The sequence below is a fragment of the Pteronotus mesoamericanus genome, unplaced genomic scaffold (assembly GCF_021234165.1).
Source record: "Pteronotus mesoamericanus isolate MK-2021 breed Mesoamerican mustached bat unplaced genomic scaffold, CSHL_Meso_final contig_82, whole genome shotgun sequence".
Classification (NCBI taxonomy): Eukaryota; Metazoa; Chordata; class Mammalia; order Chiroptera; family Mormoopidae; genus Pteronotus; species Pteronotus mesoamericanus.
Window position 1 is genome coordinate 1,747,332 of NW_026555265.1, and position 20,695 is coordinate 1,768,026.

The window sequence follows — 20,695 nt, forward strand, 5'->3', positions numbered from 1 at the left end:
ATCTGGTACTTATTAGAAATATCCAGATTTGTGCAGATCACAGTTCCACCCACTCACCAGAGGCATGTTTCAACATTCTGTCCCCAGAACCCATTAATCATTTACAGCATGTTGACAGACATTTTAACCAGGGGTCAAGGTGAACATCCTTGGTTACACAACAAAAATGGACAACAACCGCTTCATCAATAGTGTGTGTGTGTGTGTGTGTGTGTGTGTGTGTGTGTGTGTTTAAAAGTTTGTATGAAATTCTCTGCTGTGGTATACCATAGCAAGGGATGGTCCTCACATTCTAATGCAATGAAGGCCTTCACAGCAGCTCTGCTTTCCATCCTTTTGGTCACTCTACAGCATTCCTGTGCTGTGAGTCCCATAGACTGCAATGCTACTGAACCCCTGGCTGGGAAAGCTCTAGACCTGATCAATAAAGAACGTCGGAATGGCTACCTTTTCCAGTTGCTGAGGGTCGCTGATGCCCACTTGGATAAAGTGGTAAGGAATTGCCAATGGCAGGGCTGAGTTGGTAAACCATGCACCAGGGGCTAATATGACTTGAGCCTGTAAGCCTACTGCTTTGCACAATGTAATGGCTTTGGCTAGGGTTTTCTGTTTAGTTTCTGCTGCTGGCTCTAGACTGTTTTATTTTTTTTAATTAACATTTGTTATTAGTATGTCCTTAACTATAAACTAATCTGTGAATACTTACAGCACTGAGGCTGAGTTCAATCAAATGCTAAGTAATATAAGGGAAAATTAGAATGAACTGCAGCACTTGTCCTCACAGGAATAATCATGAGCTCACACACACATATAGACAGCCTGTGTAAGGTAGGATATATTTAAGTGGCCAAGTGAGTGGTATAGATGCAGGACAATAATGAAATAGGGTCTATACAATTGGATAAGAGAAGGCTTCATTTGGGTCCCCCCAAATAAGCAGGATTTGAATACAAAGATGGCTTGAGGAATTACAGGAATACCACCTCTATGTGAGTAAGAAATCAGGAAGGAGGGTATTAGGGAGTAATTAAACATAAGCAGGGGTATTCCAGAAGCTCTATGTGAGATTTGGCACAGATAGCAGGGTGGAAAAAAGAATGTAGGCTTATCTTGATGCAAAGCAAGCCTACTGGCTTCACTTAGATCAACAATTTTCAACCAGTGTGCCATGAGAGTCACACTGATGTGTCACAAGAATGTTTAAAACTTGCAATGACAACAAACTATTTAGTCAGAGGCACTGACCTCTTCTATCTTAGATTATCAAATTAAAAAAAAAAATAACAGACAACACGATAGTCACCTGGCATGGATGAATCAAAATTACACCAATTTTCTTCTCAGATCAGCAAAAAATATATTTTTTGGCATGCTGCAGAATTTTAGTAATTAGTTTATGTGTGCCATGAGATGTAAAAGGTTACAAATCACTGTCTCAGATCATATGCTTATTTGGAGTAGATTTTAAGGCTTGATAGAGATTATGGAGGGTGGCCTCCCTCTCCAATCCCTCAAAATAACCTACCCTTTGGGAGAACCAATAAAATCAGGGACATCAGATAATAGAGCACCACAGGGGACAAACAATAACTTTATACTTGAAAGTATTAGATGTGGAAGCACTACAGGTTACAGAGAATGAGTGCAGGGATTTAAGATTCAACCAGCAATTCAGTGTCTACTAGTCCCATTCCAGGCTCTCTGCCACCTTATAGGACACAGGATGAATTGGCCCAGTGCTACCTCTAAATGTAGTAAAGGGGGGAAGAGCACAGTGTGCCTGGGGAGATGGATGTAAGCAACATGAACTATAAAGCTATTTTACATGCTCAGGATTGAGGAAATGAAGACCAGACCCAGGCAATGAAGTTTAGGTCAAAGAAAATGAAGAAAAGACATGAGATATTTCAAAGAAAGACCATTCCACATGGAGGGGGCGGGTGGGAGGATCAGTGTTTCTCTCTAATATCAATGTTTCTCTCTCTTTCAAAGCAATACAAAGCATCCTTTGGTGATGATGAAAAAAATGAAATCAAGAGATTGCTTCTACTGAAAACATAGTAGGCTCCAACATGCTACTCACATGTTGCTTTCTTGGAATTTCTCAGGAATCCACAGCTGTCTATTATTTAGTCTTAGATGTGAAAGAATCTGACTGTTCAGTCCAATCCAGGAAACACTGGGATGACTGTGAGCCAACTATTGCTAGACGTCCATCTGATATAGTAAGTAACCATGGTACCATTCTCTTCTCCTTACCATTCTTGACTTCTATCTTCTCTGTTTACTCAGGGGTAGCTATATGCCTAGGATAACACAGCAAAAGAGTAAGACTAGTTTCTATCTTTTGACTCATGAATATTATGCCAACCTTGATTAGTATTCTCTTGAGACCCATACCTCCAAACCCAGCTCAAAATAAGTCACTGGGGTTTGTGGTCACTTGGTATAGCATGACCAGCCATGAGACCTTGTGCAAGTCATCTAATCTTGCTAGACTTCCAGCTTATCAACTGTAAAGTAGAGGAAGAGTTTAGAGTAGATAAACTCTAAGATCCTTTATGGACCTGACAGTCTGTGGGTCTAGGGAAGAATGAACTTAACAATTGTGTCCTATGAAGACTGGTCCCATTAGCAGGAATGGCCAAAAGGATTAGTTGCCATTACCATGAGGAACAGGGTCTTGTTCTCATTGAACATGAGTACTCAGGTCCCAGGCTCTCTGCCACAAGAGGAGAACGCAAAGGTGACAAAAGCACAGATCTAAGATTTCAGTTCCAGAATGTAAGACATTTACATACCTAGAAATATTAGCATTTCTTCCCCTTAAAAATGTTTAACATATAGCCATGATCTGTTTAAACAGTTTCTCCCTGGTTCTCATAGGAGTTTTGGATTCCTGTAGTATCTAACTCACAGGAACAGATTAAGAAAATACAGGGTTTTGAGAGGGGATTTTTTGAGAGAAACTGCAAATAAATGTTAAATGGATAATAGGGTATGTTGCATCACTTTCTCGTTTCTTGATACCCAACCTGAAAAAAGCAGTAAACAATGGCAAACTCCTCTTTCTTACAGGTGATTGGACAATGTAAGGTAATAGCTACAACATGTTTGAGTGAATTTCAGGATCTTAGAGTGAATGACTTCAATTGTACCACAAGCTCTGGTATGGTAATCTAATTAAATGCTACTTAATTCTAGATTAATATAGAATTCAATCAGACAGTGGTATTTAACATATAAAACTATGATGTACATATCAAAAATGGTCCCTACATTCATGGAATTGATTATTACTCACTCTCCTGAGAAGAGAAGCAAGAGGGGGTTTCCCCTGTTATTGGTGCACTTTTTTAAAAAGAAATTCCATATACAAAAAATAGAAATATACACAAGGCAGTATTGCATCATTGTAGAGAACATAGGCTCTGGGGTCAGATTTGCTTGAATTTAAATCCCTACCTCTTCATTTACAAGTTGCATGGTCTTGAGGGCAAGTTACTTACCCTCTTTAAGCATTCCTAATTTGTAAAATAAAGCTAATAATATGGTCATCCTTTTTGATTTTTGTTAGAATTAAATAAGATGCTCTGTGTAGTATACTTCCAAAGCACTCAGCACTCAGCATCTAAAAGTTATGTATTGACACTACGGTTTACAAAGCAGTTGTACACATGTCATCTCATTTAATCTCACAACAAGACTATGAAGATTATGATACTTTCTTTTTTAGAGTTAAAATATTTGAGGTTCAAAGAGGCTCAATGACTTGGCCTCAGGAACACAATCAAAATGTGGTGAACATAACACCACCCCACCAGTGTTGAATCTAAATTCCATGCTCTTACTATTTACTTTTTCAAAAAGAATTAGCACAGAATTCTTTTAAAAATAACAAATCACAACATGATTCAGTATACAAAAATTCAACAACCAAGCAAATCCTTCAGATGATTGCCTTAAAGAAGACTGAGCTGTATCTTCTCTGGGAAAAACCTCATGTTAATAATGTTCTATCTCTTTGGCAGAGATAGGAAGAGTTCATTAAAATATTAACACTGTACAAATGATGAGAGTGGGGCATCATGAATAGGGTAACAACAGAAACTTGAGTGTCAAAAGGATCTGGGTTTAAATTTAGCGCTGCTGCTGACTGGCTGACTTGCTGGAACAAGTTTCTTAGCCTCTCCAACCCTCAATTGCCCATCTGTAAAATGGAAGCTTTTGTTATTCTTGCCGCCATCCTTATATGTATTAAGTCAAAGTATTGACATTGCTGTCTCTAACCCAGTAACCACAAAGCTGTCATCTTTCTCCAGCCTTTTCTGCACTGGCCAACACTAAAGACAGCCCAGTACTCATTGATTTTTTTGAGGATACTGATCTCTACAGAAAAGAAGCAGAGAAAGCCCTTGAGAACTACAGAAGGGAGAATAGTGGCTTCGCCTCTTTCAGAGTGGACCAAGTGGAGAAAGTCGCAAGAGCGGTGAGTCAGCAGTAGTGTCCAGCTAGAGTGTGAGCGCCCAGGTTCCAACCTTGAAGGCATAAATTCACTAGCACTAACCCTCTCCAGTGACCTCACTCAGCCAGCTGCTTTTTATAATTCTAATTAAAAAATTTTTTCAGTTATAGTTAACATTCAATAGTATTAGTTTCAGGTATATGCAAATTCAAAAACATATATGGATCCTTATATTAATTGCAGAATTATTTACAATAGCCAAGATATGGAAGCAACCCAAGTGTGTACTGATAGATGATTAGAGAAAAATGTGAGATATGTATATGTGTGTGTGTGTGTGTATATATATATATATATATATAATGAAATATTATTACTCTGCTATAAAAAAGAATGAAATCTTACTATTCTGACAACAAGGATGGACCTAGATGATACTATGCTATGTGAAAGAAGCCAGAAAAATAAAGACAAATACCAGCTGTTTTTATATTTGAGACCCCTGTTGCAGTCTCAAGAGATAGGCAGCAGACACCACAGAACTGCCCTCCTACAGTTTTTTATTTTGGGGAGTTGTGGGGAATGTGATATCTAAATGGGAGGGGAAGAAACCCAAACAAAAAGAGTCAAAGACAGACGAGCATATTATGGTAATGTGAATCATTAAAATCATCTGGTCCTAACCTGTTTGTATTATGGTGGAAAACTGAGGCTCAGTGGTATGGCTGGAGCTAGACAGTTCTTCCTACCAGTCCAGAGACACAAGTGCCTCCCATGCAGAGTGGCCTTGTAAAGCAGCTAATTGGTATGGTCTTGCATTTTGAAAATATAAAATTAAATGAACTATGGTGCATACAAGCAATGGAATGAATACAGTGCAATTACTAAAAAGAATGTTTTGGACCTATATGCATTGGAAAGAGTTTCAAGATATATTGCTAAGGGGAAAAGCAGGTTACAGAACAATACTTAGACTCTGAGATGCTTTACATTAAATGATTAGATATAGCTGTATATACACAACATATTTAGAAAAAGGCTAGAAGGAAAAACACATCAAATGAATGATAGTGGTACCTCTGAGAAGAACAGGTTGAGGTGCAGGAGGAAGGACTTTTCACAATATGCTTGATTATGTATATGTTATCTGAACTTTTTCAATGAAATATTATTCACCTTATCACTTACATGATAAATTTTTAAGCGGAAGAGACAATAAGAAAAATGACACATATTAGTGATTTTGAATCCTCATAGTGCCTTTAAAGTATATTGAATAGTAGGTATCTACTGCCTTTTTTTTTTAATGTTCCTCAAACTGTTTTGATCCCATCTGTTCTAGAGAGGAGGGAAAAGAACCAATTACTATGTGGATTTCTCTGTAAGGAACTGCTCTCATCACCATTTTCCCAGGCACCATATTGTGAGTATAACAGATGTCTGTGAAATATTAGGTAATATTTAGAGACCAGTTATGTGCCAGATACTCTTGTAAGGGCTTTACACGTATGTTAATGCAGTACCTCCACCACCACTCTATGAACTAGGTATTATTTTTATCCCGGATTTACATATGGGGAAAGTGAAACATGGAGAATTAAGGGAACCATGAGAATATCATTTCATAAATATACATGATATATATCTAAAATTAACACTAAGTGTTTTTTTTTAACTCATTGGGATTAAAGACTCAGCTAAAAGTAATAACTAGAATGCATTAAGAACATACACTCATGGGTACTTTCATTTCCTTCATCTCATTTACTCCTCACAGTGACCCCATTTGATAAATGGGAAGGTAATAGTATCAATAAAGTAAGGGTCTTGCCCAGTGTTCACAACCAAGCTGATATTCGGATCCATTTCTATGCTCAGTCCAATGGGATTTTCCCCTTAATAATTTATAAATTGATACTCATGTGCCTGCAGGAAGACGTTACAAATGATACACAGCATTCATATAGTGGCTTATAGTTTACAAAACACTTCCACATGTATTATTGCCTTGTTGGAACCGTGTGACAACCCCATTGAGGAGAAACAACTGTCTGCTTCCATTTCCCTGGGACAGAAGCGCCTAGAAGTTTAAACACTTTCCTAAGGGTACTTGGCTAGAAAGTGTTATAATACAGGATTTTAATGGTAGCCTTCTGATTTCAAGTCCAGGATTTTTCTGGAGCATATTAATGTGTTTTCCAGGGCCAGAAGAGAGAAAGCATTTATTAATTCTTTTTCTGGCTGTTCAACTTTTCAACCTGAAGTAGTTCTAGAATCCTGCTTAGTGGCCACAAGAAAAGACACTACCTCCCCCATTCCCATCCCAACCTACCCTTAACTATGTTGGTGTGGGTAATGTAAACCCAGTGCAGAAACTTGGAGGCTAGTGAAGAGGAGCTCAGTGAAGTGCTTTATAGCATTATCTTATTTAATTAAGCTCTCCCACAACCTGTGGGTAGATAGTATTATACACATTTTACAAACAAAGACAGTTTCAGAAATTTTATGGAACTTACCTAAATCTTACACAACTAGGAAATGAAGAAACAGGATTAACATAGGTCTGTCAGACTCCAAAACTGTACTCATAACCTCAATGCTTAAGAGTCTCTTCTAAAAAAGAGTTTTCTTCTTCTAACTTTGACAGCTGGGTTTAGGGTTCTCTGGAGCTGAGGAATGCCAGCAAATTGTAGCCTCTGAAGTTAGGGTAGGGCCAGCAGACAGTCACTTTGACAAGGTCTGTGTAAACCCATTTTCATACCGGTTCCCTCCTTTCCAACACTTTTCTCTGAGGAACTGGTTAAAGTTGTACAAGTTTCTCATTTACACCACTCTTCATTCTCTCTTTGCACAGGCAATTCTCACCTTCAGCACAGGAGGGTTGGCCTAAAGTCAAGGCATCAAGAACATAATATTCCCTGCTACCACCCATGGGGAAGCCCAATGCTAGTAACCAGTTGTAGAAAAGAACCATAGGAGCTTGTATCCTGGCTGATGTGCCCCAGTCGGTTGGGTATTATCCTGCAAACTGAAGGTCATGGGTTCAATTCCCAGTCAGGCCACATGCCTGGGTTGTGGGTTTGGCCCCCAGTTGGAGACAACCGATTGACATTTCCCTCTCATATCAATATTTCTCTCCTTCCCTTTCCCTCTCTCTAGAATCAATAAAAAATTTTTTTCTTAAAGGAACCACAGCAACTTGTTATGAAAGCCTTTGGATCCTGCACTTTTCCCACAGTGTTGACTAGGAAATATTGTTAAATAACTGGTGGAGATATTTGATAATATTACCCTGATTTTTCTAGAGCTCTTCTTCCTTTCCAGAATGCCTGGAAGTTCACCACTCTAGTACACCTTCACACCACCTGCATGAATACATACAAATACACACATGTACTAACAGGCTTCTTTCTTATTTGTAGGTGTTTGGCTTCTGCAGATTAGATTTGTCCTATGATGTAGGAAACTCTGACATGGAAAATCCAGAGGATGTAGCCATAAACTGTGAAGTCTTCAACCTTAAGGTGGGGACCCAAGCAAACCTTGTCATGATCAGTGCCAGACTAAGTGGTATTTTCGTACACATGGTGTATTTTGTTCTTATGTCTGTGTGTGTGTCTGGGTGTGGGGGTGTGTATGAGAGAGAGGAGATGTGATGGGAGGAAAGGTTTAAGAGAAATACAGAGAGAGCAGCCACTGGGGAAAGGAGTGCAATTGTTGATATGACACAAGTGTAAAAATTTTTCCAAGAATTGGGAAGGGTAAGATCATGACCAATTTAATCAACATTTAATAAATTTGAAAATGGTCCTTGCAGGTAGGATCCCAGCACTGAGACTTAGTAATCCTAGTTTAATTCTTAGGCATAGAATCTAAGGGGAATGAATTGGTTTCAAATTTATCTATAAGGATATATAAAAATAAGATGCAAAGCAATATTTTATGATAATATCTGTGTGTAGAAACCTTTGTTCTGCACTCAAATATTCTTCACACAATTTTTTATATTAGCAAAAAACCCCGAAAATAATTCAAACATTCATGTGCCAAACCATAGAGGTGGTGGAGAGAGCAGGTTAGTCACCATGAACATGGCTGCATAGATTTAAAAAAATTAAAACCTAAATAAGAGGAGTGAAGAGGTGAAATATTCATCCTTTTGGGAGTAAGAGAAGCTTATATCATAGGGTGTCAGAACTCTGTTGAGAGGCTAAGTTATAAGGCATTGTTTTCCAAATATTGGTCTACAGATGAGTATCCTTCTATAATATAAACTTACTACTTCATGTTGAAATGAGAAAAATAAAGATAGTAAGAAAAGTTTTTATGTGTTTTGACATATCTCATTTAAAGAACCGCCCTTTACTATGAGATTATCTTTCTGATTGTTGTTGTCAGATATTAGTCCTATTGTGAAATGATGGTGGTAGATGACAATTTTTGTTTGTATTTTAAATGCCAATTTGGCTAAATAAAAATTTGAGAGCCTTTCTTTCTCTTCCTACTTTTAAAATTCCTTTGTAGAATCCAAAATGATGGTAGCCACTGGCATCCATCGAGTTAAACATCTAATTTTCTCCTTTATATAGTGATACTCACTTTTCTGTGTCCTTTACCAGGAACCTAGAAACATCAGTGATGTACAGCCCCACCTGGGGCATCCCCTCCACTCTGGTGTGCAGAAGCACTTTCCTGCTGGGAAGCCTCCGTGTAAGCACAGTGGATCCAGAGATCACAGCCATCCGCACAAGACACATAAACTTGGATGCCCACCTCCTCCAGAAGACAAAAATTCCTCAGACAGAACACCACTTCAGGCAGGGGCTCCTCCACTCTTGCCCCCTTTGAGATGTCATCATCTCCATTCTGGCACCAATGGAACCCGCCTGCCCCCTCATAATCATAGTTCCAGTGAGCACCATTCCCATGAGCACAGTTCTCATGAGCATCCTCCTCATGGACACTGTCCTCATGGACATCATCCGCATGGACATCATCCGCATGGACACCATCCCCATGGACATCATCCGCATGGACACCATCCCCATGGACATCATCCGCATGGACACCATCCCCATGGACACCATCCGCATGGACACCATCCGCATGGACACCATCCCCATGGTCATGATTTTTATGACCATGGACCCTGTGACCCACCATCCCATAGCCAAGGTCCCCAAGATCACCATCACTGGGGCCATGGTCCACCACCTAGGCACTCAGAAGAAAGAGGTCCAGGAAAAAGACACCTTCCCTTCAAAGGGAGACAAATTGGATATGTTAACCGACTCCCTCCGTTAAAGAGCGGTGAAGTTCTTCCTCTTCCTGAAGCCAATTTTCCCAGCCTCTCATTGCCAAACCACAACCATCCTCTGAAGCCAGAATTTCAGCCCTTCCCTCCGTCAGCCTCTGAATCATGTCCAGGGATGTTTAAGACGGAGTTTTCACATGTGTCAAAGTTTTTTGCATATACATTTCCAAAACGAAATATGAGTTCCTAGATAAATGAGTAATGTTCTGAATTAGAAAAATAAATAAAATATAACAAGTAATAAATGCAAAATGACAAGTTGTTTTAACCTTACTTCCATATTCAGGATAGGGCAAAATGTGGGTGGGGAGGGGACAATAGCATGAGAAGTTCAAGACAAATGGGGAGGAGAGGAAAAAGCTTGGTGTGACAAGTCAGAGGTTAATTCTCTCACTGGCTACTACAGCACTCGAGACAATTTCTCTATTCCCTTCAGGATTTCTCTATTTCCTGGACTTAATTCCTCAATTCTAGCATCATTCCTCTATTAGTACTTATGCTGTAGCTGGGCATACCAAGAAAGTATATATTGTCATATAAAGGATTATTCTTATAAAAGTGATCCAAATTCTCTCCTATGTTTTTATTTCCAGTCCTCCAAATTTTGGTTTGGAAAAATAAGTTCTAATTTTAATTATAAAGCAAACAAAGCTCAGGCTATAATTTGCAAAGGAGTTTATAGACATGAATCTTGATCATACATTTAGATGCACCAGAAATATCAGTTCATTTTTAGAACACATTAATTTCTATTTCAAGTTGCCATCCTACTGGGCTAATAGGAAACTTAACCTTCTTGGAGTTCCCTCACTCTGCTGCTCCCCACACAAAGCTATGTCACAGTTTGAGACTCTTACATAGTCCAAGGTGTTTGGGTGGTGGACATGAGAAAGAGGTCTGATTCTTCATCACTGGGTCACCCGGTCCCTCTGCTGAGGGACACTTACTACCCTGTTCACATCACTCTTTGGGCGTAGTTTATCTGCTACTTCAGTATCAAACTGGGGATAGAAGAGTTTCTGTAAGACTGCTGATGAACACGACTGCCAAGAGATACTGTATGACTGTTTTCTCCCTGGGATCTTGTTGTCTTTCAGGCTACATGTCCAGGAAGCAGGGCAGAGGTGTCCTCTGCTCTCAGACCCCCAGACTCCTCTGTTCTTCTCATACCTTCTCCCCAGGCTAGGGGCTTTCTAGTCTCAGAAAGTTTTCTTTATTCATTTTTGATCCCAGGGGACTCTTTTTCCACACTTGAATTCTCTTTTTTTTCCCTTTTTCCCAAATTAGGCTCAAGCATTTAGACACATGCTAATAAGACTTTAAAATTAGGGGTATCTAACATTTTGGCATCTCTGGGCCACACTGGAAGAAGAAGAGTTGTCTTGGACCACACATTAAATACACAAACATTAACAAAAATAAAAACAAAATCTCATATGGTCTAAGTACATTTACAATTCTGTCTTGAGCCGCATTCATAACCACCCTGGTGTACATGTGGCCGCGGGCCGTGGGCTAGACACCCCTGCTTCTACCTGACTTACTGAAGCAGTTTCAGGGTGTGTGTTGATCGTAGAATGTAGATTCTAATGGGGGGAGGGAGAGAAAGAACAAAAACGAGGTTCTTAGGCTGGGAAGAAGGAGAGGATCACAAAGATAAAGAACCTGACGTGGGAGAATGAGGAGATGACGGATGTGCTCATTCCAGGAAGAGCTGAAAAGCAGCAGAAGGCTAATCAATTAACAGGACTCAGAAACACGTCTTAGAGGAATGTGGTCAAAAGGTGCAAATTTCCAGTTTTAAAATAAAGACTAGGAATATAATTTATGCATGATGACTATAGTTTACACTGCTCTATGAAATACAGACAAGATGTTAAGAGAGAAAATCCTAAGATTTCTCATCAAAAGAAATTTAATCCTTTTTATTGTATGTATACAAGACAATTGGTGTTAACTAAACCTGTTATGGTAAATGAAAGCATCATGCTGACATCTTAAGCTTATACAGTGATGTATGTCTATTACTTCTTAGTAAAACTGGAAAGAAAACAGAAATTGGCTGTGTATTCAGGTAGTGTAATAAGTAGGAAAGAATGTGACTGCAGAGAAGGCCCACCTGGGTTTAAAGCCCACTGTTACAATTCATTGACTGCATGATCCTAAGAGATTTATTAAACCTATTTGGGCCTCCCCTTCCTTCTCCAAAGCACGGCGATGGTGGCAGCCTTTTTCCCTTTCCTCCCTAGACTTCCCTTCCTGGAGCCACATGATGACACCAAAACATTTACTAACCAATATGACACCAGCACCGACCCACAGAGCAGCTACAACAACCAGCCAGAAGAGTCGCCAGCCGTAAACAAGCTGGGTGCAGCAGCTGCACGTGGGCTCTGCAGAATCGACATTCCTTCCCCAGGCGTGAACACAGGGAGGGCTGCTTGGGTAGAGGGTAAGGACACGTGAAATCCAGGAACCCCCATGGAAAAAAACACATAGCTTAATAACTCACAGAAGCACGTGAGTAGTGTTTTATAACTTACAAAGTACTTTCACAAATATCGCTTGAGCTACTGAAAATATTACCCGGAAAACATGAGATTGAACATTCTCAATTCGCTTCAATTAAATGCATTTGTAATATGCAGACACCGTTGCTGTGGGTGAATAACGGGGTAAGACACAAGCCCGACCCTAGGGAGCTGGCACTGTGCTAGAGGATTAGACAAGTTACCACTGATTGCTGCTTTGTGTAGAATTTTTCCGACACGATAGCTAAAACGGGTATGAATGTTTAATGTTTGTTATGGTCGGTAAATTGTGGGACTGGAATTAGAACCGGATCAGCCTCCAAAGTCACATGCTGTCCTTTTTCTTTCTTTCTTTCTTTTTTTTTTTTGCTGCCTGCATATACTGCCACTTGAAACACCCAGCGTGACCAGCCTTGTGCTCCTTCCCGGCTCCTCCTGGACCGAGCACATCAGTCATCTCCTCACTCTCTCACTCTCAGCGTCTTCATCCCTGCGGGTCTCTTTCTTCCCGGGCTAAGAGCATACCCAAGTCTCTTTCACCCTTACTTTTATTTCCTACATCCCCCGTTGCCCCTGAACACACACTAAAATCTCCCTTCTGCCATCGCCACATACCTGAGTCTGCTTCAGTAACTCAGAAATCTTTAACCATCCCACACTAATATTAGACAAAATTTATAAGAACTAATGGCCAGGCCCTGCACATACATTATCTCCTTTACTCCTCAAGAAAACCCTTCCTTAAGATATTACAATTTTTCATATTTCCAAAATGCGGAAACTGAGGCTCAGAAAAGCTATGTGACCCTGACGGACTCAGGATCACATAGCAATTAAGTAGCAGAGCTGTACTAGAGTCCAGGTTGGACCTACTGCCAAGTTCATGTATCTGCCACTCTGCTACAAGGCCATCATTCAGCCCCCACTGAGCCCCACTTTTCCAGGGGCTCTCAGGAAGCAAAGCTAGAGACCCCATCAGCAACAACAAAGAAATCAAACATGTTGTGCACGGGGAAGAGGGTAAGACTTGAGGACAAACATCTACTAAGGGCTAGCCCTCATCTTTAACCTTGGACTCCTCTTCCTGAATAGTCTAACTTTATCAGAAAGGTCACTTAGGCTGGTGAATAAAAGACCCCCCTAATGTCCACCAAACCAGGAACGAGAAGGAAGGGCAGGGTGAGCGGGCTTCCCTCAACCCATCTCTCCTTATGCTCCTCCCCCATCTCCTCTACTCTGGGGAGCACTTTCCCTTCTACAACTAATCCAATTGAGTGGGGAGAGGCTGGCTTGGCTAGAGACCAGACAGGATACCCATTTTTTACGCTTAGCTGTGCCAATGTCCTGGGGTGGGACTCCCTGCACTCACTATGTCCCTGTGCGTGGGCTCCCTGGGTGTGCAAAGGCATTTTTTTGGAAAGGTGTCTGCACATGGTGGCATTGTTGTCACATGTAGTGACTCTCATAAATGGCTTTGGGAAACTCATTTGGAAAAGAAAATAATATGGGGTTGGTGTTGTTTTCCCCTCCTTTATTAGTTTCTGTTCTGATTTGCTATACAAAGTTGTGCAATTGCCCAGAAATTTGTTCTGTGCTCCCACGTAATTCCCAAATGCAAACAAGCATCTGTTGTCACTGACCCCAGTGTTGTAATGTGCCAGCCAGAGATCTGCTTGGATAAGCCAGCAGAGCCATTTATCTTTTTCTGATAGGGCAAATAGTGGGTGGCAGCAGGAATCCAAGAGGCCCGTGAGGTGCTAAGGCAGAGAAAGGACAGACAGAGTAAATAAGACTGAAGAAAGTTAACATCAGCATCTAGAGTAGCTCCCAATTATTGGTGAAACTACCAGAGGGAGACTGTTCAATCATGAAGTTAATTGCCATCCTTCTCCTTTGCTCTAGGCTACTACCAATTTTAACCCAGGAGTACCACTGGGAAGAAATCGACTGCAATACTGAGGATGCATTTAAGGCTGTGGACACAGCCCTGTTGGATTATAACAATAGAAGTGAAAGTGGCAACCAGTTTGTGTTGTATCGCATAACTGAAGTCAACAAGACGGTGAGTGAGCTGTGTTCAGCCTTGAGGTCATTTGGGATTTGTGCTGTCATTTGAAAACTGAGAAACACACACACACACACACACACACACACACACACACACACACACACACACACACATATCACCAAAGAACTGGTAAGCAAAAGTAGAAGCTTACAGCTTTTACACAACACCAATCCCACTCTCTGGGTCGGGGTGGAAGCAGGGCATGACTAGTCTTCAGGCTACCGAGACTGGCTTCCTGGGTGATGAGATGAGAAGTGTCCTGGGGTGAACCGACAGAAAGGTAGCGGAGTCATCTGCAAGGGGCTATGCAGAGTTGGAGAATCCACGGACTCAGGCCTAGCAGCAGGATTTGCTGGGTGACCAGCCTCCGACTAAAACATAAAGACCTTCAGACCTCTAACGAGGCGGGGGGTGAATAAGGGGGTACATCTAACAAATACTATGTAATTTCCTTATATGTAAAATTTTAAAAAGTCAAAATTACAGAAGCAAAACAGAGAATGGTGGTTGCCAGGGGCTCTGGAGTGGGTGAAGTGGGGAGACGTTGGTCAATGGAACAGACTTGCATGTACAAGGTGAATCCGTCCTGGGGATCTAACGGACGGCGTGGTTATTAGAGCTGATAATACTGTATTGTTTACCTGAAATTTGCCAAAAGGCTAGACCTTGAGTGTTCTCACCACACGCACAAAACAGGCAATTTTGTGAGGTGATGATGTGTTCATTAGCTGATTTGTGGTAATCATTTCACAATGTGTTCATCTATCAAATCACCTTTTTATACATCTTAAACACGTACAATTTTTATTTGTCCATTATACCACAGTAAAGCTGGGGTAAATGAGGGGCAGCAAAGTACATCTCAGAGGAGTCACATGAGATTAACATAGTTTTCCTGAATTTGACAACATATCTGCGCAAAAGTCCTAATTGCAGAACATATCAAGGGTAATAGCAATGGCCTGTTGGGTTTGAATACTGTTTCAATCACTGGTTCATACACTCAGGTTGAAGATAAATCCTGGCAGGATGTGTGATTCCAAGGAATACACACTTCCAGACCCAGAGGGGTAGGATCTATGGGCAGTGTGTGGAAAGACTCAGCTGGGTATGGGGGTCTGGAGGAGCCTGGCAGCTGTCCCTTCAGCCCGCTCCCTGGGACGCGGGCCCGGACTATCCCTGTGTGGCTCTGGTCTGGCCTGGGCCACCTTCCCTCTGCTGGAGCCCAGCTCTGGACAGCCCAGTCCTGCTAGTTCCACTCCAGCTTCAGTTCTAGCTCCAGCTCCAGCTCCAGCAGCAGCTCCACACAGTCCCAGATGAGACAGCAAGGTCCTCTAAGGTCTATCATGGAAGATCTGCGTTATGCTGAAAATGGGGAGGAATCGGGGGAGGGGGAGGATAAAGCCAATGACTCCAGAATGGAGAGACCTGCAAATAGAAGAGACTGCCTAAGCCCAGGCGTTAGCTGAAGCGATGGCAGCAACAGTGAAAGCAGTTCTGCTTCTTCCCTCTCCGTCATGAACCCCTGCCACCCTCATTGAAAACCAACAACAACCAGATTCTTGAAGTGCAAAGTCCAGTAGGCAAAGCAAATCAGATAAGCAACAAATAAGAATGGTGAACGTGACCAGGCATACCTAGGTGGCCTGGTAGAGCTTCACAGAAGGTTAATGATGTGGAGAGAAAGAAACATTGTGCAGCAGATTGTGAATCTCTAGAGAAAAGTGGATACTTTCATATCACAAATGCATTTGATTTTGACCTTTGTTCCTGGACAAATTAACAGCCTATAAACTACTGAGTTACCTGGAAACATCTGGAACATCCCCAGGATACAACAGGTGGATGTTTCAAAAACTAACGGGGCTTTATGCTGTTGTTTGTAATTGTTTTTGTTTGTATGAAAATAGAATGGTGTAACTAAAAGGGAAAATATAAAAATTAAGCAACCTTAAATTTTATATTTCTTTAATGCCAATCTTAATCTCTTGATAAAGGAAAGGTTAAGCCCTGACAGGTTGGCTCAGTTTGGTTGAACATTGTCCGGCAGAGCAAAGGGTCACCAGTTGGATTTCTGGTCAAAGGACATGCCTTGATTTCAGGCTTACTGGGAGTTTATGAGAGACAAATAATCAATGTTTCATGCACACACAGATGTTTCTCTCCCTCTCTTTCTCCTTCCCTTCCCCGACTCTAAAATAAGTAAAATCTCTTCTTAAAAAAAAGGAAAGATTAAGCAAAACAGTCTCAGTGGACCACTCTTCTCTTCAAGGAAATCCCTCAGAAGAGTTAGGCTGGATAGCCTTGAAAACAAAGAAATCGAATCCAAAACAAGAAGACTTAAAGAATGTGCCTGGTAGTGTGTATCTTTCTCTGTGGTGGTTCATTCCACACAACGGATGCATACTCAGCACACTGAGTTATTACATACCTCATCTATTTATTATCACATACGGACTAGGGTATCTTAGACACCTTAGAATAGCTCGTTGAGGGAGTGACACCGCAAGGACATGAGTACTTGGTCCCGTGGATGCTCTCTGTGCAGCGCCCTTGCCATCCCAAGCCCAGTGTTCTCGCTCACACATTGGGCCACTCTCCATCAGCTTTCTCCAGCTCCTTCTCTCGTGGCTGTCTGCATGGGCCACCTTCTGTTTCCAGTTCCAGAGCACGGATGACGTGGTGACCCCACCACCGCCCTGAGTTTTCTTTGTGCTCCTTTTCCGGAAAGTCGGGGCCCGGTCCTCGGCTGTATCCATATAATGATCTCGGACCGTGGGAGGAAAAGCACCAAATAGGATCATATGACAAGCTGCTCTGGCTTTGTCAATCAACCTACTGAGCTTTTAAACAAAAGCCTATGTGTGAACGTCCCGCGTCCAGCGTGGTGGGGCTGTCACCCACATCCAGTGTCTGTTTCACTGTTACAACATTAGGTAAATAGGAAGTAAAGACATTCCACAAGGATCCTCGTTTTCTAAAAAGGAATTCTGATTCTGTTTTCTAAAGAAATGTAGAAATTCTCAATTTGGATCTGTTTACTAGTTAAGAGTTTCAGCTTCCCTCAGAGGCCAGTGAATTATCCCTCTTTGCCATCAACCCAGGAATAAACGACTTTTCTTTATTCATATAGAATCCTCTTAGACGCTGTTATATTTGGAAAATTAAAATCTTTCTTTGGGGGAAATTCTTGTGTCTTCTGCCATCGCAGGTTATGTATTAACTTGTAGATTCAGTGGTTCGATACCTGTTTAGTCACTTGCTTTGTTCCAGAAGGATTTCTTGTATTGGTGACTATGAAGATGGATGGTATGGGAGGGGGGATATGTTTGTTCTTGATGTATCCTATTTTGAAACCAGAAATCTGCCTTGTGGCTGCAAAAGAAAGCAAATTACTTTTGAAGAAAAAGCAAAAAACAAAACCAAAGTTTAACAAAACGAAATACAAACTTTTAGCAGTTTGTTTAAATGAATTCCACTGTGTCTCTATGATAGATCATTTCGGTGGAAGAAAAAATTCAGCCATTGGACATGATGAGATGAAAGAAAAAAGCCCAGTGGGCATTTCTTTTTCCTGAAAGTGAAATTGAGCCAGTCTGTTTTACAAACTGGTGTCATCATGTGAGCCCTGGTGCCCTCAGCCACATTTAATGGTGTCATCCTCATTGGCTGACATCCATGGCAAATGTGTTCTTTTGTTCTAAAGGGTCCACAAAGTCGCCTTTACTTTGCTATGCATACCACTGCCACCTAGTGCTTCATCGAAATCTGAGACCGGGAAGGATCCTCAGAGATGATCCTGCTTGACTCCCTCATCTGCCAGATGCAAATACTCTGAGGAGCGCAGGCTCAGGGAGAACACTACCTGGGACTCAGGAGCCCCGGGATCTGGGCTGGCTTGGCCTTTCCTAGGTGGGAGGCTGCCTAGGCTATTATGTCCTATCAACTGGGCCTCTTTTCTCTCGCCTGCAAAGTGAGGGACTGGACAACATCACCTCTCAGGTCCTTTGCTGCTGCAACATGCCTGGACCATGCATGTGAATGTTCATCCAACTCAGAACCTTTGAACTTTAATAGTTCAATTTATTCTTTTGTGTGTGATAGAAAAAATAGAAAATAAAACGAAGCAAATAAAAATACTAAAATTACCAGTGTTCTGGGATAACTGTTAACATTTTTTTCAAAAATAAAAAAAGTCCTCATTTGTTTTCTAGATTTAGAAGTAGTATATTTTGTTAAAAAAAAAATACTCAGACAATTCAGGAATATTAGTTTAAAGAAGAGAGTGAGAGACAAACATTTTAAAACCTTTCCTGCATGACTTTCCAGGCTTTTAAAATCATATATGTACACATATATTGGTTCCAACAAAAACAGGCTAATACTAAGGATACTACTTTGTGACTTAAAATATATATATTTTCATGAACATATTATGAACATTCTTCCAAGTATTTTGAACTTTCAGTATTTTTAATAAATGTTTAGTTCTGATTGAATTAAATCAATACCAACTATTATAATTGCACCAATCCCACTCAAAAGGTTTGCTGTTGGTCATTTGGATAAACCCTATGTATCTTTGGTGGCTTTTTTTCAGGAGAAGGAAGAGAAGCTATTCTATTCCATCAAGTACCAAGTCAAGGAGGGCAACTGCCCTGTTCAAAGCGGCAAAACCTGGCAGGACTGTGACTACAAAGAAGCTGAGCAGGCTGTAAGTGCAGGCTCCGGAACCTCCCGTTCTCTCCGCGGGCCTGCCAGATTGTTCCACTAGTGCTGGGGATGATGCGTAGTGCTGAGCGTGTTTAGGGGGGCCGGGGTGCACATAAACCCTCAAGTGCTAAGAAAAGTCAAAATGTTTGATGTCTGTGTTCTTGCATAGACAGAAAGGGCATGGAGAGGCCAGACATTTAGTGTAGAGAAAGACTTCCCATGAGGAGGGGGCTCTACTGACCAACTGGGGCACACGGGCCAGGTCCCAGACAGTGGGCAGATGGATACTGGGCTAAGATCGAAGGCTGGCGAGGGATACCATGGGTGCTTAATTTGCACAGACCTGAGTTTCCGTCCTGCTCGGCCTCCAACTGGCTGACCACTCTGAACCCATGGGCTCCCTTGTAAAAGGGAGGCAAAACTGACCTCATCCGGTTGTTGGAAGACGAAAGGGGATCCATTATGACAGGGCCTGATTCTGATAACAATGGCTATCTTAACCAAGAGCCTAACAAATGTGTGTCGCTGCAAGTGAGTGAGGCTGCAGATGGTTTTTGCCAGGAAGCAAGCCGCGCTCTCCACAGTGCACGGACTCACCCCGTTAATGTCAGAACACCTGCACTCTGCGTGCACGTGAATGCTGAGGTTGAAATGTACGTCAAGAGGAGAGTGGAGCCGGCTGGTTCTAGGACACTGTGTTCATCCTGGTGAAAAAGAGGTGTCTCCACAGCTCCATACATAAAATTACATTAGAGCCCCGACATGTATCCTGCCTTTCCTCCCGATGCCCCATGAATATTAGTGTCTAGTAAATAATAATGATTAGGCTACCAAAACATTCATCCTTATGTCTCAAAACTCTGTTAGGAAAAAATCTTGACAAGTGCTAGGTAAAAGGAAAGCCACACTGAGCAACAGCACTAAGTGCACTTCTCCATTGAAAGATTAAGATAAATGGTCTTCCTTCTTTGATTTTCCTTTTTTTTTTAGGCCACAGGAGAATGTACTGCAATTGTGAGGGAAAAAGAAAATAAGCTCACCATGGCCAGCCAGACCTGCCAGATTACTCCAGGTAGCTGACATATCCAGCGGAGCCGCCCTGAAGGAAATGAACCATTTCCCTGTGAGGCCAGGAGCATAACCTAGACAAAGCTCCTTCCCAAGGGAGCAGGGTGGCTGTAGCAATGCCATTTGCAGCCTTGGTGGGTGTTTAGAGGCTGGGGGTGGCAGAGGCCAGAGGCTGGGGCCAGGCTCCTGCCTGTCATCTATCTCCTCAGCACTAACCTGACCCACTTCCTGGAGAGCGGCGTTGTATTAGCATATGCTAGAGCCCTGGGAAAGGACTAGAAAACATATCACTTGCCATCGATTGTGGGCAGCATGCTCCAGAGGGAAGAGCCGGGCTTGGAAGTCCGATCTGGCCTGAAATCTTTCAAAAGCTCTTAACCCTTCCAGTTTCCCTTTTCCTTACCTATAAAGGGGGATCCCCACAGAGGACTGTTGTAGACTGAGCCAGAGGATAGGCCTGCAGGTACAGTCACAATAATGCATTAAGGATAATCAGAATAAGAGTATATAGCTGGCATTTATTGAGCACTTACTGC

At 41.7% G+C, this 20,695-nt stretch overlaps 2 protein-coding genes across 3 annotated transcripts in view; both read left to right on the forward strand.

Annotated features, from left to right (window-relative positions):
• The first annotated feature begins 200 nt into the window (after positions 1-200).
• On the forward strand, positions 201-10,031 carry HRG (histidine rich glycoprotein). Its single transcript, XM_054585259.1, has 7 exons — positions 201-492; positions 2,109-2,225; positions 3,079-3,169; positions 4,323-4,489; positions 5,808-5,888; positions 7,888-7,989; positions 9,085-10,031. The coding sequence occupies exons 1-7, from the start codon at positions 244-246 to the stop codon at positions 9,967-9,969; spliced, it is 1,692 nt and encodes a 563-aa protein (XP_054441234.1). The 5' UTR covers positions 201-243; the 3' UTR covers positions 9,970-10,031.
• Positions 10,032-14,009: 3,978 nt separating this feature from the next.
• Positions 14,010-20,695, forward strand: part of LOC129079861 (kininogen-2-like) — a 31,000-nt gene continuing 24,314 nt past the window's right edge. Inside the window, exons 1-3 of one of the 2 annotated variants that reach the window (XM_054585086.1) lie at positions 14,010-14,372; positions 18,979-19,092; positions 20,082-20,163. In XM_054585086.1, coding sequence (XP_054441061.1) covers positions 14,178-14,372; positions 18,979-19,092; positions 20,082-20,163 — 391 coding nt within the window. In that variant the 5' untranslated portion in view covers positions 14,010-14,177. The remainder of the gene's footprint in view (positions 14,373-18,978; positions 19,093-20,081; positions 20,164-20,695) is intronic. The other variant, XM_054585087.1, reaches the window with a different exon arrangement.

What these genes read in the sequence shown, in the direction of transcription:
- HRG (XM_054585259.1), top strand. Translation starts at nt 244, where the DNA reads ATGAAATTCTCTGCTGTGGTATACCATAGCAAGGGATGGTCCTCACAT. An exon ending in ATTTTCCCAGGCACCATATT is followed by an intron (nt 5,889 to 7,887) that starts GTGAGTATAACA and finishes TCTTATTTGTAG; the next exon opens with GTGTTTGGCTTCTGCAGATT. An exon ending in GTGAAGTCTTCAACCTTAAG is followed by an intron (nt 7,990 to 9,084) that starts GTGGGGACCCAA and finishes GTCCTTTACCAG; the next exon opens with GAACCTAGAAACATCAGTGA.